Consider the following 20,576-nt stretch of genomic DNA (forward strand, 5'->3'; position numbering starts at 1 on the left):
GCGTGGGCGTCGGCGTAGAAATGCAGCCAAGGCAGCTGAACGGGGACAGGGGCTGGGTTAGGGTAACAAGATCTCAGTTGTTTGATTAAATGTAAGTAAATATTACTATTATCTTTGAGTTAAACTGAAATATTATAGATCTGTTTAACAGAGCCAATGGAGGCAGGATTAACAGATTAGAGGAATGGATACAGACCCCAATTTGAAAAACGTCCCAAAAATCTCCGTTGTGTTGTATCTGCAAGTGTCGCAGCCACTGGACCTGTGGCTGGACCTGTGGCACGGCGGCGTGGTCTCCATGTTGCATGGTTGGAGCTGTCAAAATACAGACCATCATTTGAAAAACGGTCTGAACATCTCCGCTGGTTTGTGGTATCCACATCTCTCGCAGCCACTGCGCCTGTGGCATGGCCTGCTCTCCCAGTCCCTGCATGGTTGGTGCTGTCAAAATAAGTTAGTTAACTTTATTTGACGTTTCACAAAATGGCGGACGCGTTGGACAATTATTATTATTGTAGGCTAGGCGGTTACATGCCGCCATTCAGACGTGCTGCCACTCAGAAATATCGGCACTCAGAAATATTGCCACTCAGAAATCCCGCCAGAGATCGCTTTTTGTCTTTTTTTTTAAATCAGCTTTGTTTAATAGAACTGTTGTATAAAAGCAATATCACACGAGAGGGAGTGCTGTTGTTGGCTAATATGGGCACTGCTGTGATTATCTTCGGCAGGAGGCCGCAGTGCCCATATTAGCCAACAACGGCACTCCCTCTCGTGTGATAGCTTAAATATATATACATTACACATTACACATACTCTCAATTTTTTCACTTTCATCGCGACCACACTGCCGTCGCATTTGCGTACGATAGACAGATCACTTCTCATCACTGACGAACAGCCACAAAGAAGATTGTATGCTAACAGTACGTTGATGTAGAAATCTTTCTCGGCGGGGATGCGGAATTCGGCATAACACCGGCCATGATCAGCGCTGACCGGTGGTCCGATGACGCGCACCAAAACTCCTACTTTCCCCTCATATCAAACACATAACAGCATCAACACAACGAAAAAGCAACACCACGGGCAAGTACTCACTTTTCATGCACGCACAACTTGACTTGTGATGAAAATACCGACGAAATGACTGCCCAACTTTGACGACAACTGACACCCAAATTGACTGCGCTCGACTGACACCCTCACACTACTGTAATTTGTACACAACTCGTGATGTCAATTAAGCAAGATCAAAAGTCCGTCACGTGGGTCGGCTCAGCCTATCAAATTATAAAAGCAATAACAGATTAGACATAATCAGACATACATACTACTACTATTACTACTGTATGTGTATATTACTATGTGTATGTGTATATTGTATGTGTATATGTGTATATTACTACTGTGTATTTTATTTTATGCTATGTGTGTTATGTGAGCGAGCTACTGTAACTTGTCCCAATTTCCCCCGGGGATCATTAAACTCTTTCTGATTCTGATTCTGATTCTGATACATATAAACCACCTGGCAATAATATTTACACTCCAACTTTGGAGCATTTTCTACAAGTAGGCTAATAAACATCACTACAATCAAACATTACAATCATGACATCATAACCAAACAAAACTGTATCAGAATTATATTCACAACTTCAATGGATGGAGCACATGGCCAACTGTCAATTATTCAATTAAGGTGCCATGACGGTGAAATATCGACATGTGGAAAACTACTAACTCAGGATATCTACAAAACAGAAAGAATGGCTCAAGTCAAAAACAACAATGAACACAATGTGAAATCACTTACATTTCCTTTCATGAACGCACACAAAGGCAAGTCAATCAAAGTGAAACAGCGAGCCTTCAATCGCGCACCTCTGGAAGTCCGTGGCTTCACATAAGACAAGGCACGCAGATGAAGCCTTTATATAATTATACAGAAGCTGCAGTACCGGGTTGCGCCAGTAGAGTTCGCCATGGGGGCTTTGCTATTAAAATGATAAAGTAGCCTACACAATAACTGAACTAAAATAACTAAACATTACAGGGCCTTTTGTACGCAGGGAGTAGTGAGTAAAATCCTTTCCTACTGGATTGACACTAGTCGTGTTTCCATTACCGTCAGAAATGCGCAAAATCTAAATATCGCAATAGAAATTGGGTAATGGAAACACGTGAATTTCGAAAAACCTCCCAAATATCGCAAAAAGTTTTTTCGCTCTCATGAGGGGGTTTTTCAGACGTGTCGATATAGAAGTTTATCGCAAAAGTGTAATGGAAACACATTTTTCGCATTTGCACGTCATGTGACCCATATTATCCCTTGGAAAAGGAGCGGAAAATAAGTTTGGTAAGTAAGGTTCGATAGCCGTGTCAAAACCTCCGCAGCAAGTGGAAAACTTTGAAGCAACGCTACCTAGCAGAAAGACGAGTGTTATGCAAAAGCGTAGCCGGGCAAATTAGATAATGTTTAATGGCAGAAATCGGTCCATGGTGACAGCAGGCTGCCTGTGTGCGCGCATTTGGCACAGCGGCGAGATGAGAGGATGAAAAGCACACACTGGTGCGGTGGTGCTGTCTGAAGTGAATACAGTGACTGTGAGTAGGCTAATACATTGCACACGTTTCAGGTGCAATTATAGAACCAAATCAGCCTTTTCCCCCCTCCATCTCTAAATCGGACCAGTTGTAGGCTATTAGGCTACCTTTTTTCCTCTGCCTGTCGCGCTGACTGCATTCACGCAGCCAGCAACATTTTGCGACTCATTTTCTTTTGAATTGATAATCAGGCTCGTTTATATGCATTGTAACTTCATGTTGGGATTTGCATTGACCATTGGTTGGATTTGAGCATGCAGGGGACGGGATATGGGGCAGATCCGCGTGCGTAATCACTGTGGCAGCTGCTGCAACGGGGAATCACTCAAACGCAACTTCAATGGAAACGCCTACAAGTCGCAATTGTACATTGTCGAAGTTGTAGAAATATCGCAATTCTTTTGCGGAAAAACTGTAATGGAAACACAGCTACTATGGAAGAACACATGCGGATCTACATTCCCTGGCTGCCAAGGGAGACAATCCGGGCCACAATGCCTCAGTGTTTTAAGGAGAAGTACCCCAACACCACCTGTATCATCGACTGTGCTGAAACTACTCTGCAGAAAGCGCGAAATCCTGATTCCAGAGGAGAGTCATACAGCCACTACAAATCCAACAATACTCTGAAGTACTTGGTTGCCATCAGATATATGACTCCACCATTGCGTCTTATACCGCACATGCCCATGCTCTGTGGGCATGTGCACATTCCTATCAATTAAGTCGCGCATGCACTGCCTCTGGTCATGTGCACATTCCTATCAATTAACTCGTGCATGCACTGCCTCTGGTCATGTGCACATTCCTATCAATTAAGTCGCGCATGCACTGCCTCTGGTCATGTGCACATTCCTATCAATTAAGTCGCGCATGCACTGCCTCTGGTCATGTGCACATTCCTATCAATTAAGTCGCGCATGCACTGCCTCTGGTCATGTGCACATTCCTATCAATTAAGTCGCGCATGCAATGCCTCTCACCAACAGCAACCAAACATATGTAGCCTACTTCGCTTGTTATTACCAACAGCAACCAAACATATATACTTATAACAGAAATAGATTAAGAAGTAGAAAACTTGCCTCTCAATGGACGCACACTGTCCAAATACACACAGCAGAAATGAACCAAATCCACTGGATAATATACTCACACTGATCAGTGGCACTTGCACTCTCTGCATCTACTCCCCGCAGCAACTGAAGACAGACCGACAGTCTGTCAACCAATAAAATCTACCGGAGGCGGGGCTTAAAAGTAACAGGCAGAATTATAGAACTAAGATATGACAGCAATATAAACTGAGGTAGAGAACACTTAAAGGATACGAAATCTTCCTGGCAGCAGTCCTTCAACACAAAAATATTCCCTGACGTGAAGTCACAGAGCTCTTACATCAAATCATCATCATCATCGTCATCATAGCTGAAAGGGAGCAAGTGGGCTCTGCGATTTTTGTCCTGGATATTGTCCCGGAAGTGATGCCACTCAACTGGGAGTGATGAGCAAATGTGCATTGTGACTCATCGGTGATGCCATAAGACTGATGATGTCATCAATGATGTCATAAGAGCAAAATCATCTTATGACATCACTGATGATGCTAAAGGCACTGATGTCAACTTAAGGGGCACACACACCCACGCATATGTAAAATTAAGGGCAATAACATTTTGTGAGCAACACACAGGTATTTGGCTGCAGTGCTTTTGGTAAAAGTTGGTGAACTACAAAATGTGATTTTTAAAATGTACTTACATGCAATAATGCAATAGACTGCAGCACTACCCTGCAGGCATGTACAAAAGATTGGACAGGTATTTGAATGGTATTTGAATTAGTAATTGAATTGATTGTAAGTTTATTCTTCAACCAGCAGGTGGTGGTAAATGATCGACTTTATTTTAGTGGACTGTCATTGAATTCTTCTGTCCTGTTTCATTATGTAAAAATCATTGCACAGGATTCAAATCTTCCAATTGAACGATTGCGATTGAACCAAAAAAACAAACACCTATGCTCTGGAAAAATCTAAAAGTCCCACTTGATGCATTGTAAGCAACTAATTTGTTTAAATGTATTTAGCCTACCTGGGGAAGGGATTATTTATTTATATATATATTTATTTATTTGTTGCATTATTTAACTGAATCTGTTGTTTATCTGTTGATATCCCAATTTCCCCCATTTTACATAATACAATTTTACCTTACCTGTAGCTACAACTGAAGTGGTTCATGGCAAAATTGATGGTTGATCCGTTGATTGATGCATGATCTGAGGAGAAGAATCAAAAGCATTTTGTCATATAATCATTATTGTTGTTGTTGTTGTTATTAGTATTAGTATTAGTAGTAGTAGTAGTAGTAGTAGTAGTAGCAGCAGCAGTAGCAGTAACCAAACATATTCACAAACAGGGATTGGAAAGACCTCGCCTTTATATTATTGGAAAGTTACCGTGATGATAGAAAATATAGCCTACAATAAAAGTCAATAAACTCATTATTACTCATTGAGTCTATAGTGATAGGATCATCACTGACAGCCTACGACAGTGGAAAATACCATAATGTATGAGTTCATTATAAACTTTATATTGACTACCACAGACATAGAAATATTATATTATTGATTTTTGTTAGGGCGAACGAGCCCCATTAGAAAACAGTGGGACAGGTGCATTTGGATTTCGGTAACCATAGTGAGCAGTGAGCCATAAAGAAACGGCGTCAAGTTAGCTACAACAAGACCAGAAAGACGGCGGTTTGTCTTTCAAAGCAAAATCATCACTACCCTAAAGACCGTTGCAACACACTTTCATCCGTAAGCGTTTTATTCTGAAATGTGTAACCGGAAGTGCTGTTGTTATTCAGGATAGCTTGACGACTGCTCCCCCGAAAGAAGTCTCCTCTCTTAATTGTTGACAAAATGTAATTTTGAAGCCTCCAGGTAGCCCAACAAGTTCTCTACCGAGTGTATTGGGCGAAACTTTCCTCTTGGTCGTGTCATGGAAACTTTTCTCCTTCGACGAGGCCTGGTGACACAGCTATTCGGCCTTATCTAACGTTAGTTACCGTCGGGCTAGTTGTGAAGTAAAGCTACGGTACAAGCCTACGCCTGCCTCGAACGGATCCATCATGGACTTGGAGTCGGAGTTGGTGAAGATTAAAGCGCACTACTGTGGGTGAGTACTGGAGCTGCACCAGACGAGCTTGTTGCAAAGTAGCACACCGTTTGTGGGGAGGGACGGTGGAATCGTGGGTGGACTGGACAACACCTGTGGAATGGAGACTTCCAGATATGCTGGACTGGATCCGGGTTCGCTTCCATCACTGTAGCCATCTCAAACTTTTATGGGGCTAATCGGAGGGGTTCTGAAGGGGTTATACAACTACCGGTAACTAACTAACTAACTAACTAACTAAATAAATAAATAAATACAAGTGGATGCTAATAATTAACTTTACTTATATAGCACCTTTCTAAAAACTAACTATCAATCAATCAATCAATCAATAAATCAATAATTAAGCCTACACTGGTTGCCAGTGGTTCTCAAAGTGGGGTCCGGGGACCCCCAGGGGTCCTTGAGGGGATTCCAGCAAAAAGGGAGATGATTTTATGTTCACTATAATTCCATCCATAGCACAATGACAGATAGTCATGGGTTTCATACACTTTCTGTAATAAAACATCTAAAACTAAAAGCAAAAATCTTATCAAATGGGGGTCCGTGGTCTAATTTGTGTCAGTTTAGGGGTCCTCGACATGAAAAAGTTTGAGAACTACTGGCATAAACCCAACCACTTTGGCTATGCATTATGATGATGATATATTTCTATACAAAACAATATCATTCATTCATTCATTCATTCATCCAGTTTGTGGGCACATTTTAGTCAAGTTGGGGTGGGTCACCTTGCTGACTCTAAAGTGTTTTGTGAGTTGTGTCCCATATTGGGTTTGGTGGTCCCATGATGGTGCTGTTTTAGAGGCCTGGTATTGGTATATCATTTAAATAAAGGTTTAAAAAGGACATGCTTGAGCATGAAGTATATGTGGTCTTGTGTCTACACACAGGCAGACACACACACTGAAAACACCATGACATGATGTCCATGTACCATGGTGGCAGGACATAAACAGTGACAGCATTTCTGTCATAAAGATTTATGTCAGATTATAAAGGTGAGTAAACGCTATCCCAACAATAAACACGTGGTTTACCCTCCATTACTAAGCCCACAAGTCCTTGCAATACCAATACACAGGATCTAATGTAACTATACATGCCATGGTATTGTGCTATTTTGTTTAACATTGTTTGTTATATATCTATTTTGTATTTTATAATTTTCTTAATTTCATTTAGTAAGATATGATCCATAATAATATATCTGCGAAATGTAACCTAGTTTTGAAATGATGCTTGATTCGAGTGAGCTAGCTAGCTACATGTAAGTGGCTGCAGCTGTTATGTGATTGATAAGCTATATGTCTTTCCATCTTTCATTCAAAGACAAAGTGGAACGAGGAACACAAACTTAATGACCGGTAAAGCATTTCAACATTTGCGCTTCGTTGTTGTTTTTGGTTATTTTGAACAAATACCATTGGCCTCCATTCTAAGGCGATACTTACTAACTTCACGACTGTAGCTCACTGCATACTGCTCGGACCGTGACGGTAAGAGCATGGTGTACCTTGGTTATGTGGGGGGGAGGGATATGGCAAATGAGCTAAACTCCCGAAAAAGTGGCGTATCCCTTTAACAGGTAACTCAAGACAGAATAGGGCCATTGCCAAGGGCCAACTCCAGTTGTAAGCCTCTTTAGTTAATGCTACATTTAGTTTGTTGATGGCTAAAAAGACAGACCTCATAAACATCATCAACATCACTGCTTTTTCACATATTATCAGTGTAAAAGATATTTCATCTTTTAAAAATGACTGCTTTTTCTTAAATATGCAGCTTGCTTTTACTTGAGGAATGTCTGCTATCTAAATCATTTTCTTCTGACCCCCTTTCAAAAATGTCCTCCCATTACTCTACTGTACGCCACACCACACCACACCACACCACACCACACCACACCACACCACACCACACCACACAGTCTTTTATACTTCACCATGTTAGAGACATCAAGGCCAAATGTGTCAAATGCATATCTTCATCTCTGGGCTGATGAGAAGTAGAACCGTTCTTGTACTCGTTACATCCCTTGAGAATGTCCAAAGCTGCTTTTATCGTTGTTCAGGCTGCTATCTTACATCAACTGAAACTTATTCTGAATGTTAACAATGTTACGTTTATTTCTGAGACACAAATCTTTCTCGCAGCCTGGCTCGCGACAATGTAAACGTTTCAAAATGTCACTACAATTACAAAGTGCTAAATGGAGAGCTTGTGAAAGTTTGATGGGCAAGCCATCTTATCTGTGATTACTACAGTAGAATAAATTGCACTTCATTTTTCTTCTCTACAATACGTAATGTCACATTTTTGTTTTGAGATATATTGAATTTAAATGTATTGTCCTTAATATCCGTTTAATTATGGTAAGTAAAAGAGCTACAGTGAGTGAATACTTAGGACTCAGACTAAACTCAGTACACACACTGATAATAAACCGAACAGGCTCCATTAAATCTATTGAGTCCCTATATTATGTAGGCTATCTCTTCATCAATTATGAGGTCAGAAAAGATTAAACAGAGCAAATATTGAAGCAGGAGAATCAATAGCCAGCTTGCTAATTGGTACTATTGGGGTCAATGTGTTGAGCAGCTTTATCTATTCTCTTCTTCAAATACAAGTTTTTCTTTTACCGTAGTTAATTTGAATACTACTGTAGGAAAGCTTTCAAAGTCAGAACATTTGACTTGTAAATTCCAGTCCATTCACCACATAATCATGGTGTGTTAATGGAAGCCCTTTGTTGAAGTCAAGTGGAACTTAGTTTAAAACTCTCTGAATTGGGTCACAACTGGCTCTCAACCCTCATCATGGTAATACCCCCCATTCTAAATATATTTATAGACACAGGAGTTGGGGGACAGTGGGGGACAGTTTCTTAGCAAACCGATATGAATGAGAAATAGATGACACCAAAAATCAATATAAGAAAAATAAATTATTACCAAAATAAAATGTTATCATGCCCATGCTTCCTTGTTCAATTTTTTTTTGTTCAAAGTTTTTTTATTCGTTTTCTGCATATCATACAAAATACAAATACAGATTTGAATACACTTGACACTTTTAAACAAAAACCCATCCCACGAGAACCCCTAGCCTATTACACCACATACATCATGTCATACATCACAGTATATCAATACACAAAGACACACAGAAGAAAAAAAAAAAGAAAAAAACAGATTAATGAAAATAAATATGAGAGAGGGGGGGGGTAAATCTATACATTTGAAATGCTTGAAGCGTCCATTTTCTCTACCTGGTCCAGGACTGGCTGCCAGATGGTATAAAAGTCGAGAGCACAACCCCTTGTAGCGTATCTGATTTTTTCTAGGGTTAAATGATACATAAGATCTCTGACCCAGTGATTGAAAGTTGGAGGAAACTTGTCTTTCCATTTAAGGAGTACAAGTCTTCTAGCCAGAAGTGTACCAAACGCTATCATCTTTTTACTGCATTGGTTGAGGGAGAGATCATGCGGGACCACACCAAAGATTGCAATTATGGCAAGAGGTTCAATGGATATTTCCAGTATATCAGATTTTTTTTTAAATATGGAATGCCAAAAATCTACTAATTTTGGGCAAAGCCAAAACATATGTGATAAAGTGGCTGGGGTTGTTTGACAGCGATCACAATTAGGATCCATGTTTGGTGTAAATTTGGCCAATCTCGCCCTGGACCAATGCAGTCTATGTACAATCTTGAATTGTATGACTTTATGTTTTAAACAAATTGAAGAGGAGTATATTTTTTCTAATATGGACTCCCATACATCCTCAGAAAGATCTGTATCTAATTCTTCCTCCCATTGATTTTTTAAATGTATCAAGGGTTCTAGATTGTGAGAGTTGAGTGAGGTATAAATCCTTCCAATACTCCCTTTGGGGTAAGAGCTAAGCTCCAAAACAGATTCAAGGAGAGAGCTGGGCGGTTTCCATGTTCAATTTGACTTGAATTTGAAGGAAGCTATCCTCTGAAATTGCGCCTTATACCAAAAGGCGCACACCCACACTAGAGGGATAAATAGCCTGAATCTTTTCTCTCACTCACTCACAGCTCGCGCACGCCACACACACACACACACACAAACACACACTCGCACACGCACACACACACGCACGCACACGCACACGCTCACACTCACACTCACACTCACACTCACACTCACACACTCACACTCACATACACACACACACACACACACACACACACACAAACACACTTACTTAAAGGTTCATTTTAACCGTCAGTCAAGTTAACAGAGCCTTGGTTTGATGGCTGTAAACAAGTGGTGCCATATTGGAGCTGATTGGTCTCCTTTATCTCATAGCACTTAGCATTGTCAGTTATAGGGCCTGTCTGATTCTCAAGTGAACAAGCTTTATAGGTGGCATTTCTAGGTAAGAAGTTGTAATTAGGCTGTCTGAAACCAGTTTGATACAGAAGTTCACTGAATTTGCAACCTTTCTAGGGACCTGTTATGGATAATTTTTGAGGAACCATAGCATGCACACACTTTGGTGGGTTAGGGTATCCCATGATACCTTGCGACGCTTACAACCGACGAAGAAGAACGAAGCAAGCCCCTAATGGCGACGCCCACAAAGCCGACCGCATCAGAAAAAAGTGAAACAATGTTGGCTAAATAACAAACATATTTCACTTTCTTTTCGTTTTTATTCTAAGATAGTCAATAACGTCAACCTTTACTTAAATTTAGTGCAGTCAGGTGTTTGTACAGTGTCAGGAAAGTCACTTTTGAACAATAGTAGGAAGCATCTTACCTGACGGTGTTCTGGACAGCAGCCACTAGTTAGGTTGCTAATATAACTAACGTTAGAGAACTCGCTCCGCCCGCCCCAAAGCAGGACTACACAGCCAGGATGATAGCACCATTGCAAACCTTCAAGTGTAAGTGGAGTTCGTTTTAACTGCTTTATTAAATGATAAGCTGTCATTACTTCCCATTTGTAGCGTTTGTAACATTTTCGTTCGCTGGGTTTTACGCTTTTAATTTGAAGGCGGAAAGGGGAAATGGTGTATTCGTAGTTTGAATTGACACTGGTCTGTCAATTCTATCAGTTCATATGTACCATTTCCCTTTTTCGCCTTCAAATTAAAAGTGTTCACGGTAGCTTGTGAAACCTCGACCTTTCTGGATTATAAAAGTAGTATAACGTTAGAGAAAACAGCCCCCAGCCATGCCGTTTTATACACATTTATTGCCAAATGCTTTGGGATTCAGCTTGATCAATCTTGGTCAGAAAAAATCTTGTATATTCAATGGAAACAGCACCAGTGTGACCTGTCACGTGCAATGCTACCTTCAAGCATGAGGACGTCTGAAAGAAATTATTTTTCATCCACCTACGGTATATTAAAATTAGTTACCTAATTAATCAAGTATCTAGTTAGGTAGCTAGGTGATAGGAACTCACTTGAGTTACACAGACAGACCCATAGTGTTTCTCCACATTAAGGCCCTGTTTACACGGCAACGCTCCCTGCATCAAACGATAAAAATATTTAGCGTCGGTGTCTTCCTTTAACACGGGAACGACGTTCTTGTAGCATGAAAACGCATAAAAGTGAAAACAGGTCCCAGAGTGAAATTCTTTGATAACGCCGCCCCTCACTGTCGCCGTGTAAAGTGGAGAAACACAATTCAGGTGACGACACAGCCGCCCTTCACCATGGAAGACAAATATAGACAAGCATTGAAGATTGAACTATAGCCCAATACAGCCTTACAGTATGGCACAGGCACAATGAATCGCATTGGTATTGAACAAACATAACGATTTGCTAAAAACATTATCTGTGTTAAGTGCCCGCTACTAACGTCGTGCATATTAATTAATTACTCTCGCATTAAATAATTGAAGACAAACTCACCGCCCGATGCATTTCCTCAAGTCCCAATTGTGCTGCAAATAAAACTTTTTTATGTTGCTTTACTGGGTTTTTATTCTGTCATCCAATCTGGAGCAGTTTATTACCATTCATGACTTCTGTGTCACTCTATCGCGTGGAAAATTAATTAATTAATCCTACAAAGCTAAATCAAGCCCGTAAGAAATAGACAGAATAGAGGAAGCTAGGTGTTTTACCTTCAAAATAAAAGCTGTAATTTATAACTGGGTAAATAAAACTGTGGACTCACTACGGGTTAAAATTGACTTGAGTTGTCTGTGTTCTATATGTCTTTTATGTATTTCGGATCACACACACACGCACACACACACACACACACACACACACACACACACACACACACAAAACATTGCAACATGCATCAATAAGGCTATTCGTTTATTTAATGACCATTATTGTGAAGGTTTTAACCAGAAGTTTCAATGTTATTCTGGCTCATTTGATGCTGTTTTTGCGGCTTCAGTCTGCACGCAAATCATTATCACAAACACTGTGTATAAATGCAAAATAAAATGTGAGAACCCAACGCCAGTTTGCCGTTTTCTGCAGAGGCTGTTGTCGTCTAAAAATGGCCTAAGACTACATTTCCCATCAGCCCTGTTGCTTCCTGGTCCCGTGTACTCGTGTACGCGTTATTTCGAATCGCACATAGGCTCCGCAATAACCACGCCCTGTGCCCGCCTACGCAGCAGTCAAGCGTCGGGATTGGACAGGCGTCCATGCTCACGTGAGCCAATGGGACGATGATTTATTGACAAGCTCCAGGTGCGCTAGAAGCACACTGACAAGGCCTCAGCCTGCATGCAGCTCGGCGTGCTGCTCCCAACATGATTTCGGTAAAAGGGTAAATTAACAATGTTTTAACTAATTTTTCTCCATCAAAACTTCTTAGCAAAACTAACACAGTTAACACAGTTAGTTAGGGTTTCCTGTTTTGAAGGTCTGCTTTGAATACATAAATTAGCCATTTTCACTTCCCACCCAATTCACCCATTCAGTTTGTGACCATAATTCATTTCAATGTCCGCTCTCAAGAGCTATTCAGTTGGTTAATGAAATCGCTGTCCGCTCTCAAGAGCTATTCATTTGGTTAATGAAATCGCTGGGCTGCAAGCCCTGCAGTGTTTGTGAGCATGGGCGCCTGGCCAATCCCAGCGCTTGACTGCTGCGTAGGCGGGCACAGGGCGTGGTTATTGCGGAGCCTATGTGCGATTCGAAATAACGCCTCGTGTACTCACTACTCGATGAAATGACTTCCGCGTTTGCCTGAGGCGCATGCGCTGTGTGCAGTCATCAGCATGTACAGCGCTCAGGCAAACACAGATTGGTTAGAGAGGGAACCCTCTTTTGTTAGTTCTATGGATTTACTTTGAAAATGACCGTTTCCTGTCACTTTGGATTATTATTTCATGGCGTGGCGAGCACACGAGTCACAACGTGTGTACATGTGAGTGTTTCTGGCACTGTTGGAATGTGTATTTTGGGCGACTGAACGGGGTATGCAGCGGTACCATATAGTGCCATTGTAGTGCAGCTAACTAGCAGTGAGTTTTTTTTTTTACTTGATGCATGTTTCTCTGTGGAAAGATCGTTGCATCTCTGTCTGTCTGTCTGTCTGTGGAGAGATGGCAGCATCTGTGTCTGTCCGTCTGTCTGTGGAGAGATGGCAGCATCTCTGTCTGTCCGTCTGTCTGTGGAGAGATGGCAGCATCTCTGTCTGTCCGTCTGTCTGTGGAGAGATGGCAGCATCTCTGTGGAGAGATGGCAGCATCTCTGTCTATGCGAGACCTCTGTGTTTGAAACAGATGGAGACCTAACTTACTGTATGGATTTTTAAAGTCAATAGCATTCAGTAAATAGCAAAGCTGTCCGTTTCATCACTTCATTCTACTGTAGTGTATTCCTGTAAGAAATATTCAAATGTCAATTAGATGGTAATCTGCATGAGAAGTAAAGAAAAAGAACAAAAAATCTGTTATAATAATGAGCATCCGCTTAATCGTGATCAATTTGAGCCGTGCCAAAGTGATCACTATAAGAGAAGTGCAGTGTAATGTAGAGGTTTGATTTCCTCATGGGGACAATAACACGACTTAACCAACACACACGGGTGACAGTTGAAGAAGGTGTGATCTGTTGTGATCTCAGGTGACGCACCTGGCAGACAGCCATAATCGCTACCAGTGAGACAGGTAGTGGGTGTGGTTTTTAATGCCTGACGGGTGTTGCCCCGGCCAGTTGGAAAATGACTAACACCACATTGACCTCATTCCAGCCATCCATCAGAGGTGGAAAGTACTCAAGTACACGTAGGCCAGAGGTTCTCAAATGTCTTTCAGCCAAGGAGCCCTCACAAGATAGAAAATATACCAGGGAACCCCTGATTCTGATTTGTGATTTTTGGCTAAGCTTATTTGTTTCCACGGTAATGTGCTTGACTCTTAAATTGATAGGTTTGTTAGATTAGAATGTAATCCATGAACCATTTTAGGTTTAAAGCATAAAATATTTTCGTTGAACTATGAAGCTTTTGCAACAAAAAAAGTGTATTTTTCCTGAAAACTTTTCGCGGACTTTGGTGCGTGGCAAGGTAAACCAAAACAAACAGAGGGCTTATATAACTACTTGGTATATTTATTTAAAAATATATATATTTTATTTCAACATAAACATTGTTTTTCCCCCATTAGTAGTACTAATACAGTAGTAGCCTACACCTTTGTAATGCTTTTAAATAACCAGACAAATGATGTATGTTTTTATTTTGCCCTTTTGGCCAGGTTTAAAACAAATTGAATATTAATTTTCAAATTCATTCATTTATAATTTTTATATTCTACTATATATTCAAATATAGAATATTCTTTGACCGCCCTACAGCACTGCTATCTAAACATGGTGAAAGTATCAAAACGCACGGTCGCCAACTAAATCCACACAATCCATATTAGAAAAGCCAGCATCTTAACGAGAAATTTGGACTTCTGGCATCACAAATGTCCACTCATTATGAGTATCAATGACAGACAAAGTGTGCAAAATTCTGATGGAGTCTGTGGAGTCTGTGGTAAATCTAAAGCTGTTGGTGAAGAGGGAGAAGAGCCATGGAGACGGAACACAGATATAGGAGTTGTTATAAGTTCTTAAAATGAAACTACTGAAAGCCCCCATTTCTTTGGTGATTTCATATATGGCCTGCATTTATATAGCGCTTTTATCCAAAGCGCTTTACAATCAGTAGGTAGTCTACATTCACCCATTCATACACCGATGGCGGCAGGCTGCCACGCAGGGTGCCTACACACCATCGGGAGCAAGGAGGGTTAAGTGTCTTGCCCAAGGACACAACGACAGCAGCTGGGAGGGAGCGGGGATCGAACCGCCAACCCTTGCGTCATTGGCCGACCCGCTCTACCTCCTGAGCTAAAGCCGCCCCATATCTTCTTTACATGTGTGTATATTCTTTCCTCACAGACTAACCATGAGGTGGCGCTGTCCTCTTCCTCTCCTCCTCCTCGTCTCGCTGCTGGTCGGAAGGTCGAGGGTTAATGGCTCCGGCTTCAGGATCTGTGCTTTCAACATCCAGAACTTCAACTCCACTAAAGCTGCTAACTACAGAGTGATGCACACTGTGACACGGGTAACACACACACACACACACGCACGCGCACACACACACACACACACACACACACACACACACACCTACGCACGCACACACACACACACACACACACACACACACCTACGCACGCACACGCACACACACACACACACACACACACACACACACACACACCTACACACACACACACACACACACACACACATATTCTAATTTATTTTATTGCTTTATTTTCAATCACTTTAGTTTTTATTGCTCCTTTTATATTCTGTTTTTGTGCTTACTTATATCCTTTTCCCCCTATTGTATCCTAATACTCTCACTGAGAAAAATATAATTTGAGATTTCGGTTCTTCAAGCTTCAATGTTGGATGATAAACTGTCAAGACAGTGTGACTTGACTGTCTCTGTCTGTCTGTCTGTGTGTCTGTCTGTCTGTCCGTGTGTGTGTGTGTGTGTGTGTCTGTCTCTCTGTCTGTCTGTGTGTCTGTCTGTCTGTCTGTCTGTCTGTCTGTCAGATTGTGTCTCGCTGTGATATCTGTCTCCTGCAGCAGGTGAACGATCCTCAGCTCACAGCCATCAAGAGTCTGCAGGCGTCCCTCAACAGGTACAGTGAAAGGTACTGAAACACGCTTACACACAGTGACCCCTGCAGGTCATGAAAGGTACTGAGGCAGGCTAACACAGTGACCTCTGGAGGTCACAAGGTCTTGACAGACGACACAGCATTGTATAGTCCCAAAGTCACGCCCTCTTCCGTGTTCACCATACGAACCAATGGATTTTATCTGCCATTCATTTTTCCATCTACATTTTGTAAAATGCTTATGAAAATTGTTTAAAATAAAAAAATAAAAAACGGATTAAACAAAATCGATGTTTTTATTTCTTAGTTTTGGCCCGAGTTAAATGTTTTATGGTTTCTCCTGATTCTAAATATAGCTGAATCACTTGGTTTGACCAAGTAAAACTATTTTTATAAGCATTTTATGACATGAACTTGAGTAAATGAATGGCGGATGAAATCCATTGGTTCGTATGCTGAGCACGGAAGAGGGCCTGACTTTGGCTCTCTGTTCTCACTGGGTTCCACCAACAGGTTTTTGAGGACCTTAGACTAAGGGTGCTTTCACACTGGCGCCCCGGTAGCGTTCCCGACCACACTTCTCCCCAAATTGACCCCAGTTTCGGAACATTTGATGAGTGTGAACGTTGTGTTCCGTTCCGTTCTTCGCCCGGGCGCGCACCGGGGAACCGTGACAGGATCCACTTGAACAGGTGGTCTGGGGAGCGCTTTGGCGTGCCCGGGCACGGAACACTTGCGAGTGTGAAAGCCAACTGTTCCGAACCACATAGACAACAAACGGAGCAAGGATACACTGCAGGCATAGTTGATGATGCATTCAAGTGCACTCTGTTCCCTTTCCATGCGCGGAAGAAATGTTGTAATGTGAAAGCTGACCAGCGGGGGAGAGGGGAGGGGGGGGGGGCAATCTAGCCTGGGTAAACCCATCCCCCACGTGACCTGCTCTCAGACCTGTTCTCAGTCACTATGGTCTGGATTCCCACCATTGTTAAACGATTTCCTGCGGTTGTTGGCCCCCCCCCGATAGACCGCTCCATTACGCAACCGTCATCCAACCAGCTTTGTGCACAGAGCACATGCGCAGTGCAGCAGATGGCGTCATCGCTCTGCGACCTTTGTTGTTAGCAAGCGAGCTAACACTTTTCATTTCAGTACTGCTAGCACGCAAATGGTTACAACCAGCTACAAGAAGAGAGAACATCGCGTGACGGTGGTCAGGGAATGAAAGAGGAACAGGACGTGTCTACACGGACCCAAACCTCGATCCCTGCTGCAGATGGCCGCAGATCTGGAGAGATATTTGTGGCTGTGAAGAACAGTCATCATCTATACAGCTGCTGCCAACCTGATGAGGAAACAGGCGTGCTTGTTATGCTGGACACTGAATGCCAGACTGCAGACTTCATCCTCCAGTGCTGTTCGCCTCAGGACTTGAAGGGCTAACGTTGTACCATGGACTGTATACATTCTGTGCTAATAATGCTAGCATGCTAACATCCTTTTCACACACACACACTGAATATACCGAAATGCTAGATTTGATCATGGACTTAACGCTAATGTTAATCAAAAACGGCCGCAGTCATAACGGTAAGGTGTGTTTGACCTAATTGAAATATTAACGTTAATGCCCTCACATTTCAGCGTGGTTACAGATAAACCTATTTAACGCTAGCTAGCTACAGTAGATTTTTGGAGGCGTTAATGTGAATGTCATGACGTAGTGAGCGTAGTATTATACTGTATATTATACATAATCCAGATGTAACCTAGCTATAGCTAGACGTTAAGAGGTTAGCGTGAATGCGACTGAGACCTGACATTACTGGCTTGATATCATATTCCAGATGCAACCTAGCTAGATAAGCTCCACACGGCTGTATGAGTAGCTACAATCAAATGTATCAAGCCTTGATATCATATTCCAGATCCAACCTAGCTAGCTAGATGTTAAGAGGTAGGAATATACCGAAATGCTAGACTTGATCGTGGACTTAATGTGAATCCAAAACGGCCACACTCATAACGTTAAGGTGTGTTTGACCTAGCTAGAAATATTAACGTTAATGCCCTCACATTTCAGCGTGGTTACAGATAAACCTATTTAACGCTAGCTAGCTACATTACTGGCTTGATATCATATTCCAGATGCAACCTAGCTAGATAAGCTCCACACGGCTGTATGAGTAGCTACAATCAAATGTATCAAGCCGATATCATATTCCAGATCCAACCTAGCTAGCTAGATGTTAAGAGGTAGGAATATACCGAAATGCTAGACTTGATCGTGGACTTAATGTGAATCCAAAACGGCCACACTCATAACGTTAAGGTGTGTTTGACCTAGCTAGAAATATTAACGTTAATGCCCTCACATTTCAGCGTGGTTACAGATAAACCTATTTAACGCTAGCTAGCTACATTACTGGCTTGATATCATATTCCAGATGCAACCTAGCTAGATAAGCTCCACACGGCTGTATGAGTAGCTACAATCAAATGTATCAAGCCGATATCATATTCCAGATCCAACCTAGCTAGCTAGATGTTAAGAGGTAGGAATATACCGAAATGCTAGACTTGATCGTGGACTTAATGTTAATCCAAAACGGCCACACTCATAACGTTAAGGTGTGTTTGACCTAGCTAGAAATATTAACGTTAATGCCCTCACATTTCAGCGTGGTTACAGATAAACCTATTTAACGCTAGCTAGCTACATTACTGGCTTGATATCATATTCCAGATGCAACCTAGCTAGATAAGCTCCACACGGCTGTATGAGTAGCTACAATCAAATGTATCAAGCCGATATCATATTCCAGATCCAACCTAGCTAGCTAGATGTTAAGAGGTAGGAATATACCGAAATGCTAGACTTGATCGTGGACTTAATGTTAATCCAAAACGGCCACACTCATAACGTTAAGGTGTGTTTGACCTAGCTAGAAATATTAACGTTAATGCCCTCACATTTCAGCGTGGTTACAGACAGGGATAGCGGAACGCATCTGAACTTGGGGGGGCCGGGGGGCGTGTCGGGGGGGCGTGTCCCCCCGTCGGGGGGGCGTGCCCCCCCCCCCCCCCCACACACGTCTGTGAACCACCATCATTGATTATTATTATTATCATCATATAAAGATTTTGGTTGTTTGAAGCCAGATTCATATAGGAATATCTCATTTTAAATTAACATTAGGATTAGACGGTTGTGATGTCAGTATTCAGTCTTAACAATCATATATTTGCTCCTTTTCTCACTCACTCCTATGTCACCACCTGCTCTCACTGCAGGGTTTGAGATTCAACTTTTTTTTTATCACCAGCCAATATGGCTGCTAGATTTTAAAGTTACGAGCCAATTAATTTCAACTAGCCAAAATGTTTTTCTTGAAATAAACCAGAATATGAGGGCGACTGGGTTTTACAGCAGGGCTATTCAACTAAATTGTTCAGGGGGCCACATTGTCAGAAACCTAAGGGACCGGGGGCCGGACCGTTCCCCGAGCCAGTACACTTGACACAATGCGCCACCATATTTTTGCAGCCGCGCTGGAACTATTATTAAGTAGGGGGTGCTGTAAGGAATGGAATCTCGGCAGCGCCGAAGAAAATTTTATGTTTTTTGGACTTTTATCCATATTTAGAAGAATATTTAATTTTAAATTAACATTAGGATTATACTGTTGTGATGTCATTATTCAGTATCTTCTCCTTTTCTATTATTAGTATTAGTATTAATATTAAATACTGAGTATCTCATGGAAAAACTATTAATATTGCATCTTTTGTGTTTAGCTCCGTCTCACACCAGAACCAAATTACAGAGGGGGCCTGCCCCTAGCTTGGGGGGGCCAAGGGGGGTCCGGGGGGATTCTCCCCCGGAAGAAGATTTTGTACATTTTAAAGTAAAATTCGTCAAACTGGTGCATTTGAGAGCAAAAGGAAGAGGCTAAATCTATGAGGAACTACACACATCTCTAATGTGTTGTGACTTTACAAATAGGCCTAAACAATTAATATTAAATGTATTTACACATTGTGCACAAATTGCATTCATTGTGACAAATTTACAATAGTTAATTAATATCCAGCCAGAATCATTGCAAATGGAGGTTCAAAGTAACAGTTAGCAATAGCATTCAGTTAATCAATGCCTAATGACAGCCAGATTCCGTTTTAAACTTTAAAACAGAAAAACGGAAAAACGTTTTTAGCACACACACACAAAAAAAAAAAAAATTGAATGGGGGGGCCAGTTTAGGGAATGGGGGGGCCCGGCCCGGTCAGGCCCCCCTCCAACGCCGGGCCTGTCTCACAGCATTGTAACATTGTAGTGCAGCAAGAAAGGAAAACTACTGTAAACATTTGAACCACATTTCTTGTTTAGAAGCTATAGCTAGCAACATCGCCATCTCCTGAAAAACATTAATATTGCACCTTTCTTGTGGCTACATCACAGCATCTACTGAAAAACATTTATAGTGGATCTGACTTGTTTAGTTCACTTTAGATTCACATCACATCTGAAAAACAACCAGTCGAGTGTAATAAGTAAATGAGGTTTAATTGTAAAAAAAAAAAAAAAAAAAAAAAAATCTAAAAAAAAAAAA

The 20,576-nt window shown here is 41.5% G+C and overlaps 1 protein-coding gene across 1 annotated transcript in view; it reads left to right on the top strand.

Annotated features, from left to right (window-relative positions):
* Positions 1 to 5,750: 5,750 nt before the first annotated feature.
* The window catches only part of LOC310794875 (deoxyribonuclease-1-like 2), a gene marked incomplete at its 5' end in the record, with an annotated part of 34,636 nt that continues 19,810 nt past the window's right edge, over positions 5,751 to 20,576 (top strand). The window contains 3 exons of the mRNA XM_083656921.1: positions 5,751 to 5,797; positions 15,227 to 15,392; positions 15,896 to 15,984. Of these exons, the coding sequence (XP_083513047.1) occupies positions 5,751 to 5,797; positions 15,227 to 15,392; positions 15,896 to 15,984 (302 nt within the window). The remainder of the gene's footprint in view (positions 5,798 to 15,226; positions 15,393 to 15,895; positions 15,985 to 20,576) is intronic.

This window comes from Poromitra crassiceps (assembly GCF_964638095.1).
Source record: "Poromitra crassiceps genome assembly, chromosome: 20".
Taxonomy (NCBI): Eukaryota; Metazoa; Chordata; class Actinopteri; order Beryciformes; family Melamphaidae; genus Poromitra; species Poromitra crassiceps.